The following is a 17,206-nucleotide window of genomic DNA, read 5'->3' as shown; positions in this document are numbered from 1 at the left end:
TCAAAGTATTCTAATAAATTAGTTAAACATGATTTCCCTTTCACAAAACAATTTTGACTCTGCCTGATCCCAATATGATTATCTACGTATCTATTAGGCTAACAGGCCTATAGTTTCCTGCTTTCTGTCTCCCTTCTTTCTTGAATAAAATCATATTTGTGATTTTCTTATCCGCTGGGACCCTTTCAGAATCTAAGGAATTTTGGAAGATAGTAACCAATGCCTCTGCAGCCACTCATTTAAGACAAGAACACAAGAAATAGGATCAGAAGTAGACCATATGGCCCATTAATCCTGCTCCACCATTCAATACGATCATGGCTGATCTTGGGCTTCAATTCCACTTTCCTGCCTGCTCCCCATATCCCTTGATTCCCTGCAAGACCAAAAATCTATCAACCCCACGCAGCATCCACAACCCTCTGGGATAGAGAATTCCAAAGATTCACAACCCTTTGGGTGAAGTAATTTCTCCTCATCTCAGTCCTGAATGATTGACCCCTTATCCTGAGACTGTGTCCCCATGTTCTAGATTCCTTGACCAGTGGGAACAATCTCTCAGCTTCTACCCTATCAAGCCCTTTCAGAATCTTGCATGTCTCAATTAGATCGCCTCTCATTCTTCTAAACTCGAGAGAATATAGGCCCAATTTACTCAGCCTCTCATCATAGGATAACCCCCTCATCCCAGGGACCAATTTAGTAAATCTTCACTGCACTGCCTCCAGTGTAAGTTTATCCTTTCCTAAATGTGGAGAACAAAACTGCACACAGTATTCCAGGTACAATCTCACCAAAGCCCTATACAATTTTAGTAAGACTTCTTTATCCCTGCGTTCCTTGTACAAGTACCCCCAGGTTTCTCTGAACATCAGCACGTACTAGTTTCAAACCTTTTAAAAAATATTCTGCTTTTCCATTCTTATGACCAAAGTGAACAACTTCGCACTACCCTACATTATACTCATCTTGTTTCCCACTCACTTAACCTGTCTATATCTTGTTGCAGCCTCTCTACATCCTCCCCACAGCTTACCTTTCCACCGTGCTTTGTATCATCAGAAAATTTAGATACATTACTCTGTCTCTTCATCCAAGCCATTAATATAGAGTGTAAATAGCTGAGGACCCAGCATTGATCCTTGCAGCACCCCATTATTCACCGCCTGCCAGCTTGAAAATTTCCCATTTATGCTCACTCTTTGCTTCCTGTCCTTTAACCAATCCTCTATCCATGCTAATATATTACCCCCAACACCATGAGCCTATTAATCTTCGTCTACATGGACTTTAGCAAGGCCGTTGACAAGGTCCCGCATGGTAGGCTGGTCCAGAAGGTTCAAACACATGGGATCCAGGGTGAGCTAGCAAATTAGATACAACATTGGCTTGGTTTTTCAGATTGGAGGCTGGTGACCAGTGGTGTGCCGCAAGGATTGGTGCTGGGCCCTCTGTTGTTTGTCATATATATTAATGACTTGGATGTGAATGTAAGGGGCATGATTAGTAAGTTTGCAGATGATACCAAAATTGGTGGTATAGTGGACAGTGAAGAAGGTTGTCTAAGGTTACAACAGGATATAGATCAACTGGGAAAGTGGGCAAGGGAGTGGCAAATGGAATTTAATGCAGACAAGTGTGAAGTGATGCATTTTGGGAAGTTAAACCAGGGCAGGACATATACAGTGAATGGCAGGGCCCTGGGGAGTGTTCTTGAGCAGAGAGACCTTGGGGTGCAAGTACATAGTTCCCTGAAAGTGGCAACACAGGTAGACAGGGTGGTGAAGAAGGTGTATGGCATGCTTGCCTTCATCGGCGGAGGCACTGAGTACAAGAGTTGGGACATCATGTTACAGATGTACATAATGTTGGTTGGGCCGCATTTGGAGTACTGTGTGCAGTTCTGGTCGCCGCACTACAGGAAGGATGTGATTAAGCTAGAGAGGGTGCAGAAAAGATTCACAAGGATGTTGCCTGGTTTGGAGGGCTTGAGTTATAAAGAGAGATTGGATAGGCTGGGTCTGTTTTCCCTGAAGCAAAGGAGGCTGAGAGGGGACATGATCGAGGTATATAAAATTATGAGAGACATAGATAGGGTAGATAGCCAGAGTCTGTTTCCCATGGTAGGGGTGACTAAAACTAGAGGGCATAGATTTAAGGTGAGAAGGAGGAGGTTTAAAGGGGATCAAAGGGGTAAATTTTTCACACAAAGAATAGTGGGTTTCTGGAATGAGCTGCCTGAGGAGGTGGTGGAGGCAGGAACAGTAGCGACATTTAAGAGGCATCTGGACAGGTACTTGAATGAGCAAGGCATAGAGGGATATGGAATTAATGCAGACAGGTGGGATTAGTACAGATAGGCATTAAGGTCGGCGTGGACACGGTGGGCTGAAGGGCCTGTTTTTATGCTGTACGACTCTATGACTCTATGTGGCATCTTACTGAATGCCTTTTGAAAATACAGGTATGCTACATCGACCAGTTCCCCTTTATCAACCCGACTAGTTACATCCTCAAAAAACTCTAATAAATTTGTCAAACAGGATTTCCCTTTAGTAAGACCATGCTGACTTGTTCTAATCAGACTATGCTTTTCCAAGTGCAATGTTAAGACTTCCTTAATAATAGTTTCCAGCATCTTCCCAATGACCGATGTTATGCTAACTGACCTGTAGTTCCCTATTTTCTCTCTTGCGCCTTTTTTGAAAAGTGGCATAATATTTGCCAACTTCCAATCTGGTGGGACCATTCCTGAATCTAAGGAATTCTTGAAAATCATAGAAAGCACATCCACTATCTCTGCAGCTATCTCTTTTAGAACCCTATGATGTAGGCCATCTGGTCCTGGGACTTGTCAGATTTTAGTCCCTCAAGTTTCTCCAATACTTTTTCTCGACTGATATCAATATCCTTAATTTCCTCACTCTTTTTAGCCCCTAGAATACAGGCCATCAGGTTCAAGGACTTGTCAGCCTTTAGATCTAGTTGTTTTCCCAGCACCTTTTCCCTGGTGATGGTGACTGTCTTAAGTTCCTCCCTCCCTTTCATCTCTTGATTTTCAATTATCTTTGGGAAGTTTTCCAAGTCTTCTGCAGTGAAGACAAACACAAAATACCTGTTCAGCGCTTCCGCCATTTCCTTGTTTTCCATTATTAATTCCCCAGACTCACTCTCGAGAGGACCAACACTACTTTATTTATTCTTTTCCTTTTTAAATATTAGTAGAAACTCTTAGTGAATTTGTCTTTCTAGCTAGCTTTCTCTCAGACTAACTTCATCCTTTTTTTAAGTCATCCTTTGCTGGTTCTTAAAATCTGCCCAATCTTCTGACTTATAATTGTACAGTGTTTCTTTCAATTTGATACTTGCTTATTTAGCCACATATACATCCTTCTCACACAGTCTAAATATCTCCTTAAAAGTCTGCCCATGCCTCTCTACTATCTTAGCTTTAAACTTAGTTTCCCAGTTCACATTATCCAACTTTGCCTTCATACCCTTATAATTACCTTTATTTAGGTTTAAAACACTAGTCTTAGATCCACACTTCTCACCTTCAAACTAATTATGAAATTCTAACACGTTATGACCATTGTCACCTAGAGGCTCCTTTACTACTCGGTTATTGATTAATCCTGTCTCATTACACATTACCATGTTTAGAATAGGCTGCTTCCAGATTGGTTCTAGAATTTACAGCTCCAAGAAATTGTCCTGAATACACTCTATGAACTTATTTTCCAGGCTATCTTTTCCAATCTGATTTGCCCAATCTGCACGTAGATTAATGTTACCCATGATTATTGCAGGACCTTTCTTACACGCCCCATTTATTTCTTCCTGTATTCTCTGTCTGTCAGGTAACTACTGTTAGGGGGGGCTATAAACTACTCCCACAAATGACCTCTTACCTTTCCTATTTCTTATCTCTACCCAAACTGATGCTACATCTTAATATAAAAGCAAAATACTGCGGATGCTGGAAATCTGAAACAAAAACAAGAAATGCTGGAATCACTCAGCAGGTCTGGCAGCATCTGTGGAAAGAGAAGCAGAGTTAACGTTTCGGGTCAGTGACCCTTCTTCGGAACTGACAAATATTAGAAAAGTCACAGATTATAAACAAGTGAGGTGGGGGTGGGGCAAGAGATAACAAAGGAGAAGGTGCAGATTGGACCAGGCCACATAGCTGACCAAAAGGTCACGGAGCAAAGGCAAACAATATGTTAATGGTGTGTTGAAAGACAAAGCATTAGTACAGATTAGGTGTGAATACACTGAATATTGAACAGCAGCAAGTGCAAACCTGAAGAAAAACAACCTGAAAAAAACAGTGGGTAAGCAAACTGAACAAACTAAGATGAAATGAAATAAATGCAAAAAAAGATTGCAAAAAATGTAAAAAGGAATGTAAAAAAAAGGAAGAAAAAATAACTAAAAATGAAAGTAAAATGGGGGGCTGTCATGCTCTGAAATTATTGAACTCAATGTTCAGTCCGGCAGGCTGTAGTGTGCCTAATCGGTAGATGAGATGCTGTTCCTCGAGTTTGCGTTGATGTTCACTGGAACACTGCAGCAATCCCAGGACAGAGATGTGAGCATGAGAGCAGGGGGGAGTGTTGAAATGGCAAGCAACCGGAAGCTCAGGGTCCTGCTTGAGGACTGAGCGGAGATGTTCCGCAAAGCGGTCACCCAGTCTGCGCTTGGTCTTGCTCCTCGGAGCTAAGGTCATGTCTCACTTCTGCACTAATGTCATCTTTAATTAACAGAGCTACACCACCTGCTTTTCCGAGCTTCCTGTCTTTCAGAAATGTCAAATACCCTTCAATATTCAGATCCCAGCTTTGGTCACCTTGCAACCATGTCTCCATAATGGCTATCGGGTCATACATATTTATTTCTATCTGTGCTAACAATTCATCCATTTTGTTACGAATGCTGCATGCATTCAGATAGTCTTTAACTCTGCCTTTTTACCATCTCTGGTCTTATCTACTGGTGCACTCTTAAGTTGGCATGCTCTGTCCCTTCTTGCCACACTCTGGTTATCATTACCCAATTTATTCCCCTGCTCTATTAGCTTGTCGTTTCCCTTGAATTTACCACATCTCCCCTCACATGACCCTTTCCCCCCACTATTTAATTTTAAAGCCCTCTCTACCGCCCTAGTTATACAACTCACCAGAATATTGGTCCCAGCAGGGTTCAGGTGAAGACAGTCCCAACGGTACATCTCCTACGTTCCCCATTACTGGCGCCAGTGCCCCTTGAATCAAAACCAATTTCTCCCACATCAATCTTTGAGGTACGCATTCACTCGCTAATCTTATTTATGCTATGCCAATTTGCTCATGGCTCAGGTAATAATCCAGAGATTTAATTTAACCCCTAGCTGCTCATAATTCCCAAGCAGAAACCCTTTCCTATTCCTATCTATGTCATTGGCACTCACGTGGACCATGACAACTGAATCCTCCCCATTTCACTGCAAGTTCCTCTCCAGCCGAGAGCAGATGTCCCGAACCCTGGCAAGGATAGGCAACAGAGACTTCTGGACTCTCATTCTCGACTACAGAGAACTGAGTCTATCTCCCTGACTATACTGGCCCCCACCACCGCAACATTCCTATTTACTCTCCCCACTTGAGTGACTTCCTGTATCACAGTGTCATGGTCAGTTCGCTCAGCCACCTTGCAGCCCCCACTCTCATCCATACAAGCTGCAAGAACCACGAACCTGTTGGCCAATTACAAGGGATGAGGTCCCTCCGCTATTACCTTCTCAATCCCCTTACCTTCTGTAGGCTTCAGACCTACAGCCACTCCGAACCTAAGTGAAACTCTGCAAGGGACTCTCATGCCCCACAGTGCCTCACCGGAATTTAAATAACTGAAAATGACAGAAAAAAATACAGAATGGTTTATTAGTTATATTGGTGTTGCCAGTTTCTCAGCAAATCTTTAAAAAACTGAAAGTTTTAAAATGTGCCAATTAGTGTCCTCTTGCCTAAAAAAAGCCTCATCGAAGACCTGTAATGATGCAATTAGTGGAAATTCACAATGGTGAATTGCGTGACCAGTTTTATTGGTGGGACTGGCTATTACGCAAAAGATCACAGGATCTCGATTTGCACTGGATGTAATCTGTGCTTAAAATTCCACAACGTCTGCACTTGTTTTGGCTGACTACGGGCCAATACCGCTGAGAAAACATCGCAACCAGCTGAAAACCCTGCCCAACTTGTTTACTCATTAAAATTCTGTTTCTTATTGGTAAGATATGAGTCCTGAGAATTGCACATCATTTAATTTTTAGGGTTTTAACCAGCAGCTTGCATAAATATTCTTGCATTATTGATAATGATTCTAAATACTGCACTTATTGCTTAACAAACAGTTGTCATTCAAGTATACTCCACTGTCAGGTAAACCCAAAGTACAGGCAGCGATGTATAGACCATTTAAAAAGATTACTGCTCATTTTAACATGAGCCACACAGGACGATGCCTTGAGCCCAATTCTAGTCTAGCTATTTAAAATAATACTGGGAATATTGGGAATCTCAGTCTACTTCTATTGTTATATTTTAACACTTACACTTCATTCACAATGCAATATTTTTTAAAGAAGGAATTTTAAAATAGCTGAAGGAATAGTTTTGCTGAGTATTTTAAAATCTTCCCTGGATATGCATTTTTTGCAGCTTATAATTTAAAACAAAATAAGCACAATACTTCCAATTTGTGCTGTAAACAGATAAATTACAGCATATAAAAATCATCGCTGTGCTAAAGGTTCTCAATTAATATTGTCCCAATGATCTGTGTGTGAAATTGTTAATGCCATAAGTGTAAGAAACTACGCAACCTCAAGAATGACTAAGTCAAAAGTACAGCAATCAACATACTTACTTCCCATGCAACATTTCAGTGCAAAACTAGTTAATTATTACTGAATCCATCCACAAGATTATTGTGATAAATACTTAGCAATGTCCATAAAAATGAAATGCGCTATTATTTTCTCTAAATTATCAAAATCACTTAAGCAGCTTAATTTGAGAAGCTTGAATTATATTTTTTAACATTTAGTAATAATGACCCAGTTAATCTTTTTACAAAGTTTATTCGATTTAGATTAAATGTAGTAGTGATTGATAATCTTTTGATATTGTAGTTTCTACTGAGACCTTTCATATCTTCTTAAACAATAACATTTCTGAGATACAGAGTGCCAAAGTCTACGTCATTCTCTTATGTCCTTTGACTTTTCCTGTATTCTCCTATGCAGCTTCTTTGCTTGCATTTTGCCATATTTCTACTTTCTTGTGTCTTCCGTATTTCATCTTTCTTTTACATCTGCTGTACTTTAAATTGTTTTAAAGAATATATACATCACATTTTTCCCTCTACTATTTTATGTTTACGTCCACCCATCAACTACATTACTGTATTGATACAGCTCAACATTCAATGTCGTATGCATAAATCTTCAGTAAGTTTTTGTTGCAGACATTAACCCCTCCACAATGAGTGGACAAACGACGGGTTAAATTCTGAAATCCGCTTTCAATTTCTCCTACTTCTGGTTTAACCGGGGTGTGTTGGGGAGTGGGAAAGTAACCTGCCCTCAGGGGGTGGGTCAGTAATATGCTAATGAAGCTGTATGCCTCAGACTTTTACATTTAATAGCTGTGGATCGGGTTTCCTAGCGCTCAGGAAACCTGGCAACTGAAGGGTGGCAGGAATGGCTGGATCCAGCAGCCAAGTGCCTTTCCAGCACTGTTTGTGGGCCAGGAGGAGCAGTAGCGCTTACCCCCAGCCCCCAAGCTAATTTGCCATGATCAATCAGCCTGCCCGTGATCCGCTGCACCCCCCCCCCCCACCCCGTCACGATCTCTCCCCAATCTGTGATCCAAATCCACCCACCCTCCTCTCTGGCCCCTGACTGCAGCTTTCCAGGCCATATCATCCCACCTAACAGCCAGCCAGCTAGCCTCTCAATTTGGCTGGCTCCCAAATGAGAAACAGAGGAAGAAATTCAAATGAGATCGCACTGTTAGATTCATCAAGACCTCCTCATTACCCGCATTTTAGGTTTCCTCCAGCCTGCTCCCTAACCACCTCCCTGTAAATATCAGGATAAATGTCCTTTCATATCACAATAGTTTGCTATTTGCTTTTCTAGACCATCCCCCCCAACCCACCCACAGTAACTGTTGATTATTAATTGAAAATTCACACAACGGATGGAATTACAGAACACCAGAGTTAAAGCTAGAACCCAGAGTTAAGGGCATTTCAATATATTTTGACTTACAGGATTATATTTATGTCAACTCCTCATAAGGCATTACAATGATATATAGTACATTGTTTTAATGCTTGCTATGGTTTGCTGCATTTTGGTTCTTCAATCATTTTAGACATTTATTGTATTGAACAGCATGAATGTGAAAATCTATGCCTGTTCCAGTTATAACTCGCATTATAACTTTGATGGGAATTTAATGGCCAGAAAATAGGCTGGAACTCAGATATGCCAGATCCTGACCACACATTGAAGTATCTCCTCAGATCCTCTACCTGCCCAAACATGGCCACCATTGTCAGGAAGGCAGCAACCTGTGACTGAGACCTTCATCGGAACCTGGCACATGTCTGGCAGAAATGCTGGTCAGTCTGTAGTCTGTGGATATTTAGGGCCATGAAGTTTCACAGAAATAAAATTATTTTACCTAGTTTAGTGTAATAAATGCTGATATTTCAAAGATATAATTTCACCAAAATAGATTGTCCAGTCATTTATCCAATTTCTTGTTAGTGGTACCATTCCCTTACCGACCACCAATGTTCCCTTTAACTTCTGTTTGCTGTGCATGGCTGGCATGTTATGCAATGCAGTCCCTTTAAGATTGACGCGTGGTCACGCATGCAAGCATCTTAAAGGGAATGTTGCGTGTAGGCAGCCTGTTTGTTCCTGCGCAGCACATTCCCAATTGCTGCATGGTCAAGCTTAGAGGAACATTGCCGACACACTCTCTCTCTGCCCCGCCGACCGCAATCTCTCTGCCCCGCCGACCGCAATCTCTCTTCTCCATGACCATGATTTTTTTCTTCCTCCGACCACATTCTCTCTCCCCGCAGACCACAATCTCTCCCCCAACCCCAAGTTAATTCATTTCAGTATTTTTTTTACTCTGATTCCCATTATTGATATTTCCTAGTTTTTGAACTTTTGAAGCAATTTCCAACACTTTATAGTGGGCATGATCAGAGAACAATCAGAAGTGGAAACCCTGACAGACTTTCTCTTCTTTAACCTAAATATTCTAAAGCCAACTGCAGTGCCTATACCACTGCCCAAGCTGACGTCAGTCAAGTCAGTGATCAGATAATCCAAGCCATAAACACCATATTCGCAGAGCAATAAATGCATCCTTGCTAGCATTGCCCAACTCCTGAAAGTGACACAAAAAAAGCAAATTCAAGGAATCAGTGCAGAGGACTATGAAGTGATAGAAAGTTTAAAACAAAATCAATTTTTTATGATGAAAATTACAATAACCCTAGGGGGAAACATAGGCAAGTAACATAGATGAGAGAAATAGCTTGTACTGGTAGCAAAATTTCATCTTTATGATTCAGTTCTGAAAAGTATAAAATGACTATTTTCATCCCAAGCAGCATTAGAACTGTCAATAGCTTTTTGTAAAACAAAAATGATTTAATAAATGTATTCCTCCAGGATATAACTGGGCTTAACCAACAGCGCAATAGCTGTGGTCTTGTGCCAGGCACAAAATGAAATGTAAAATATATGAAGAATTAGGGGAAAAAAAAAATTTTGAAATCTAAATGCTCCATAGGCAACGCTTTGGAAAATGTGAACGATTTATTCAAAATGTTTATAAACACCTGCAACTGGGGGGGGGGGGGGGGGGTAGAAGAGTCTGGAAATCATCTTTCCCAAACAGATTTTCTTTGACACAAGATCTGTCATAGTAAGTGTGAATGGAAAAGCTTAATTTTCCAACTATGAGCCAGAATTCCAGATCTGTGTATCTCTGGATGAACTACCTAGAATGGTGAATATTTAAAGCATTTAATTCTTTAGACTGATGCACTATGTACACATACGGTTTTAATTTATTACCTTGACTAACATGAATTATAGGTTTCGATGGCACTGTACCTTTGTTTATAAAAATGCAACCCCGAATAAAAATATTAACAGCAGAAGTCATAAAGCATGATGGAATAACCTAGTTTTTAAATGCATGCTAACATTTTAAAAAAATCTTTGGTTGATTGTAAATTTTGTGTCCAATGTTCACTTTGTCAGCTTTTTTATGAAACGTGTAGAACTGTGCGTGTATTTTACGCCACAACAGACACAATGGGGCGACTGAATCATTTAAACTGTTTTGACTTGCTTCCAAGAAGCAAAAATTAATTTGTATATCTTTTCCTACTAATAAAATATCGTACTATTGAAACTAGCCAAAAATTGTAATTGGCACTTTCTCCTTCAAAACAGTGGCTTCCAACCTAGTTTGAAATGCTTCATTAGAGATGTTTTTATTCGGCAATCTTAAAATATTACAAACATTTTAAAGAAATGGTGCTCGAACAAGGCTTTTATTTTTTGAAGCAAACTTTTTGCAACTTTGGAATTAGCTGGGAGGAATTTGGCCCTCACTACACAAGGAAGCAGAACTAACTGCAATGAAAGAACTGCGATATTTAGATGTAGCCTAAATGCATAACAAGTGCATTAAGTATAAATAATTGGTTATCTTTCACCTTATATATGATAGTTTAGATTTAATATGTTATAGGATGTCAAAACTGAGAGAGGAAAATGGATTATCCTGTCATTAGAAAACATAGATGTAAGGTTATTGGTGTAAAAAGGGGGGGGGGGGGCGGTTTGAGTGTATTTCAAAGCATCAGTTAGATTCTATCCCCTCTATATAATAACTTGATAACGTTGAATCCTCTGTTACCCTGCGCCATTCAAATCTCAATGGGGGTCATTTTAACCCCCAAGAACGGGTGGTCGGATAAGTTAAAATTTCAAACCCCAACTCACCTACTTTCGGTTTTAACCATCGCTCCCCAATTCTACTCTCTCTCCCCCGACCACGATCTCTCCCCTTGAGCACAATCTCTCCAAACCACGATCTCTTTCCCCCACCCCCCATCATGATACCCCCGCCACGATCTCTCCCGCACTTCCACCTTCCCCCATGATCTCCACTCTTCCCCGCCATCGATCCCCCCCAGCGAACTCCAATGTCCCCATCTCTCCTCCCTTCCCTCCACAAACTCCTTTCCACCCCACCCCCCTGACCATGATTTCTCCTCTAAAAAAGTTTTCCCTGCGCTCTGCCCTAAACTACTTCCATACATGTGTGTCCCCCATTCTAGACCTCGGTTTCAATCTACTCTGTCCCATCCTATCATAATTTTAAAGAACTCCATTAAATCACTCCTTTAATCCATTTGATTCCAATGAAAACAGCTCTTGAAGTTTTTCTTCATATTTGTATTCATACCAACCAGCATCCTAGTGAATCTGCTGTATCATCTCTATTGGCTCAATATCCTTTCTATAATGTGGAGCCAGAAATGCACACAATACTTTAACTATGGTCTTACTATGATTTTATATAGATCCACCATTACATTTTGGCTTTAATATTCTATATCACTTGCCATAAATTAGCTCTGTCTTCTTTTGCAAATGGGTATTACATTGGCCATTCTCCAGTCCTTTGACCCACATCCACTCGTAACACAACCCTGAAATATCATATCTAGGACCTCTGCTATTTCCGCTCAGGATCCTGGATATACTCTATCAGATCCTGTCACTTTGTCTTTCTTTATTTTAATTGCATTTATACTTTCCTTGTGTTCATTATAGTTTCTTTTAAAGCTTAACTCTTTTATCTTTTAACTCGATTTTAACCAATTCAGGATTTGTCTCCTTTCCAATAACCTTCACTTGCCCTTTGAGCCGTTGCCTTCTATTTCACAGAACAGGGGAGAAAGGCATTCTAAATCTTACATTATTACAGCTGGATTTTCTCTATTGTTCTCCAAAGTAGTCTAATTGATATTTCAATCAAGCCCTCCCAGCTGTGTCCATTAAGACAGAAAATACTAGCATACTACATATAAAAGAATGTTCTAACAGACCGATTCGAGAGTCATTGGCAACACAGTAGACCAATTTGGTCAGTTAAGTTTCAACTTACATCATGATGATTGTAGCCCACTTTTAGATTTGGCTTACAGAATCAATGGACAAATTTACAGCTTCAAATATGAAACAGCATTATTCTCTCACAGCTTTTCTAACTCTCTGGAATTCTACTGATGATGGTCAATTGGAATACAGTTTGTTCAGTTTATTCATCCTACTGTGTGGATGCTTTTTCCATTTGTTTTAAATTGAAATCGGCAACATACTCTTGGGTGAGGTTGTCAATGTATTCACAGATGAAAGGTCATCGACCTGAAATGTTAACACTGTTTCTCTCTCCATAGATACTGCATGACCTGCTGAGTATTTCCAGCAGTATTTTGCTCCTGAATGTCATTCTTGTTCTTGTCCCACCAATATTTGCAGTACCAGTTCTTAACGTATTCAAAAGATTTCCTTCAGTTATTGGCTGTTGGCTGGCATAAGATTGGACTTGTGTACATCTGCTTCATTCATAGTTCTTCAGATTTATTGCCACACACTTAGCTCAGGAATTTTCCATTAAATTGTAGACAAATCCTCGATCAAGTGTTTGCCTGTCCCTCTCCACCTTGTCATTTTGCTGCCAAACGTGGAAAATGCCAGAGCCAAGCTGAGATGATTTCTCGGCTTTCTCTCCAACTCTCTATTGCCTTGCCTGGTTCAAAGTTTTTCGGTATATTGAGAAAGTTTGCCAATTCTTTGAAGCCAATAAACTGTCTGTGCTTAAAGTCCAATATAGGAACTATGATCTATTTACTATTACAATTTATCACGACTCTAATTTAACATATATCCTGAAAGAGTACGTATGGAAACTTTGCTGACCCAATCGCATGTATAATTATTGGGCACTGCACTGTAAACAAGAGTATTATTCATTTCTGCAGGGTCAGAGTAACAAGTAACAGTATATACTCAGCTTAAGTAAATCTATGTTAACTACATGACATCAAAACAGCTCGTGTGTGGATGGTGCAGTTACGGGAGATTGTAGTTGTTGATACTGTGGCTCTGCTGTAGCCGCTTAAAGCTACTGCAGATCCCAATAAGTTTGTTATTGGCACTTGTATCACTAAAAGAACTGCGCTTGGAGAAAGAGAGAAAAAATCTTCCCGGTTTCGGGTTGCTTCCTCTGGTGTGAGCTGGTGATTAAAGTGATATTTGCTGAGACTGGATACTCTCTCTCTCTCTCCCCCCCCATCCCCGCCTATTGCAGGGTCGAAGGTACATGGGAGAGACAGAGAGAGGACGGTGACTCCACCATGTGCTTCAAATGCATGCAGTAAAGTAGGAAGAGTAAAGGCAGGATTCTCTCTCTCTCTCTCTCTCTCTCTCCCATATACCTTCGACCCTGCAATAGGCGGGGAGGGGGGAGAGAGAGAGTATCCAGCTTCATCCAGCTACTGTGTAACGGCAGAGAGAGAGAGAGGATGGTGACTCCACCATGTGCTTCAAATGCATGCAGTAAAGTAGGAAGAGTAAAGGCAGGATTCTCTCTCTCTCTCTGCCATGTTACACGGTAGCTGGATGAAGCTGCATGCAGCAGAAACGAACCTCGGCTACTTTCTGTAGCGGCACACATTTACTGAGTTCACTCACCCACATGCGAGGCGAACAGCAAAATACTGCGAGTCAACAATGTCTCTGGCACCTCCGTCCTCCTCAACAGCCCTGTTACCATAGCAACAGGGTCGCCAAAACAAAGCAACTTCCGGTCAAGTGACTGAAGCACGCGCACTCTTTAATGGCGAGGTTTACCTGATGGGGTTTTGAGCTTGTTCGTGGTGTCAGCGAAAGCTTTTAAAGTCTTCTAACTACCCAACTTTTGATCTTTCACGTGCAAGAAAATGAAAACTGCCTCCCCTCCCCCAACTCTTTTAAAGTGGTGCTCTTATATATAGAACTGTAAAGGTTAGGATACCAATTTAGGACCACAAATCAGTTGGATTTTAGACTCAAATGTGTTGGATTTGACAGATCTGGGCATTAATAAAAATTGTGGTATTGTGGGGAAGATGTTATAGGGGCACTGGCACCAGTGCTGGGGAAAGTGGGAGCTGTACCATTGGGATGGTCTTAATCTGAACTGTGCTAGGACCAGAGTTCTGGCCAGTCATATAACTAGGACAGCAGAGAAGGCTTTAAACTAAATAGTGGCGTGGAGGGATCATGTGAGAAAAGATGTGGTAAATTAAAGGGAAAGAGCAAGGTAGCAAACAGGGTAATGATAATCAGAGTGTGGCAGGAAGGGACAGAATGTACAATCTTAGGTGTGCGCCAACAAATAGGGCCAGTGTTTGTAAAAATAGTAAAAAGACAGAACCAAAGGCTCTGTATGTGAATGCACGCAGCATTCATAACAAAATAGATGAATTGTCAGCACAAATAGAAATAAATATGTATGACCTGATAGCCAGTACAGAGATGTGGCTGCAAGGTGACCAAAGCCGGGAGCTAAATATTCAGAGGCATTTTGGAAGGACAGGAAGCTAGGAAAATGTGGTGGGGTAGCTCTGTTAATTAAGGATGACATTAGTACATAAGTGAGAGCTAAGCTTAGTTCTAAAGTTCAAGATGTACAATCAGTTTGGGTAGAGAAAGGAAATAATAAAGGTAAGAAGTCACTTGTGGGAGTAGTTTATAGACCTCCTAACAGTAGCTACACTGTAGGACAGAGTATACAGGAAGAAATAATGGGGGCCTGTAACAAAGCTGCAGCAATAATCTTGGGTGATTTTAATCTACATATAAATTGGATGAATCAGATTGGCAAAGTTAGCCTGGAGGATGAGTTCGTAGAGTGTATTTGGGAAAATTTCTTAGAGCAGCATGTTCTAGAGCCAACCAGAAAGCAGGCTATTCTAGACCAGGTAATGACCAGGATTAATTAATGACCTCATAGTAAAGAAGCCTGTAGGTAGCAGGGATCATAACATGGTTGAATTTCACATTCAGTTTGAGGGTGAGAAGTGTGGGTCAAAGACTAGTGTTTTAAACTTAAATAAAAGGCAATTACAAGGATATGAAGGCAGAGGTGGCTAAAGTGAACTGGAAAATTAAGATAAAGGGTAGGACAGTGGAGATGCAGTGGCAGACATTTAAGGAGATATTTCATAAAACTCAGCAAAGATACATTCCAGTGAAAAATAAAGACTCTATGAGAAGGTCACATCATCTGTTGCTAACTAAGGAAGCTAAGGATAGCATCATGCAAGCCCCCACCTGCCAAGAATGAGGCACATTAATTTTGCCACATGGACATTAAATTTCAAATTGTTGCTGGGAAGAAGAGAAGGCTTGTTACAAGGAATTGCCAGGCCCCTGGCCGGAAAGAGAAATTTGCATATTAACAGACAGTGTTGGAACAAAGGAGCTATGCCCTGCTCCCATACAATACACAGAACAGACCTGGTCAAACCAGTCGGTCACATGACCACCCTGCTGGCCAACTTGGGGAGTTTTAAACTGTAGAGACAGTGTTTGAACTGCGAGAAAGCAGAATGCTCCTGGACTGAAGAAGACATCCTGTCCGCCTGTCTATTCCCATCTCTTTCTCATGGAACTGAAATCCACTGAAGATACATGTCCGGGAGAGAAAAGACTCCTACAGTGAACGAGGTTTAAGAAGAATACTGGGCCCCAACAAAAAGAAAGATCTAGCTACAATCAAGGACTACAGCAAGCTTGAAGCACAGTAACAAAAAACCCACCTTCAGAGATTGCCTCAAACTTTTCCACTTTATTTTTCTTCTGCTCTTTCTGTCCCTATCTGCATGTATCTATCTCATATGCATGCTAGCATGGGCGCATCATGCATCCATAGGCGTCAACCAAATTAGAATTTGAGTTTTAATAAAATTTCATCTTTCTTCTTTAAACCTAAGAAAGTCTGTTTCTGATTGTTTCTTTACCTTATATTTGGAAAGCAGTGAACAAGGATTCACCAAGGGGGAGCTAAAAACATAGTGTGTTTAAAAATAAAACCCTGTTACAGTAAGACCAGGTGAAGACTGAAAGGGACCCCTAGACCTCATTCTCACCTGGTTGTAACAATCGTATAAAATTGAAAGAAAAAGCCTCCAATTCTGTGAAGATCAGTGGTAGGTCAGAAGATCAGACAGAATTTAAAAAACAGCAAAGAATGATGGAAAGTAGGGACATTTTGCTACAGTTGTACAGAGCCATAGTGAGACCACCTCTGGAGTACTGCATACAGTTTTGGTCTCCTTACTTAAGGAAAGATATCATTGCATTAGAAGCACTGATTCCTGGGATGAAGGGGTTATTTTATGAGGAAACATTGGACAGGTTTGTGAGGACAGCGTGGAACAGGCTGATATGCTCGAACAGGTAGAGGTTAAGAGGGAGGATGTGCTGGAAATTTTGAACGATATGAGGACAGATAAGTCCCCGGGGCCAGACGGGATATACCCAAGGATATTACGGGAAGCGAGGGCAGAGATTGCTGCACCTTTGACGATGATCTTTGCGTCTTCACTGTCCACTGGAGTAGTACCGGATGATTGGAGGGTGGCAAATGTTGTTCCCTTGTTCAAGAAAGGGAATAGGGATAACCCTGGGAATTATAGACCAGTCAGTCTTATGTCAGTAGTGGGCAAATTATTGGAGAGGATTCTGAGAGACAGGATTTATGATTATTTGGAAAAGCATAGTTTGATTAGAGACAGTCAGCATGGCTTTGTGAGGGGCAGGTCATGCCTCACAAGCCTTATTGAATTCTTTGAAAATGTGACAAAACACATTGATGAAGGAAGAGCAGTGGATGTGGTGTATATGGATTTTAGCAAGGCGTTTGATAAGGTTCCCCATGGTAGGCTCATTCAGAAAGTAAGGAGGCATGGGATTCAGGGAAAGTTGGCTGTCTGGATACAAAATTGGCTGGCCCATAGAAGTCAGAGGGTGGTAGTAGATGGAAAGTATTCAGCATGG

At 41.0% G+C, this 17,206-nt stretch overlaps 1 protein-coding gene across 6 annotated transcripts in view; it reads right to left on the bottom strand.

Moving 5' to 3' along the window:
* cfap221 (cilia and flagella associated protein 221) overlaps positions 1-13,930 on the bottom strand; it is a 295,786-nt gene extending 281,856 nt beyond the window's left edge. For 2 of the 6 annotated variants that reach the window (XR_010975322.1, XM_068035143.1), the window contains exon 1: positions 12,267-12,848. Coding sequence is in view for 2 of the 6 variants with exons in the window: in XM_068035143.1 (XP_067891244.1) it covers positions 12,267-12,271 (5 nt within the window). In the remaining 4 variants the exon portion in view is untranslated. Of the gene's footprint in view, positions 1-12,266; positions 12,849-13,855 lie in introns of those variants that run through there. The other 4 variants (XR_010975323.1, XM_068035140.1, XM_068035142.1 and 1 more) reach the window with 3 other exon arrangements.
* Positions 13,931-17,206: the final 3,276 nt, after the last annotated feature.

The sequence above is a fragment of the Heterodontus francisci genome, chromosome 7 (genome assembly GCF_036365525.1).
Source record: "Heterodontus francisci isolate sHetFra1 chromosome 7, sHetFra1.hap1, whole genome shotgun sequence".
In the NCBI taxonomy this organism is placed as follows: Eukaryota; Metazoa; Chordata; class Chondrichthyes; order Heterodontiformes; family Heterodontidae; genus Heterodontus; species Heterodontus francisci.
This window is presented reverse-complemented; position numbering and strand designations above follow the sequence as displayed.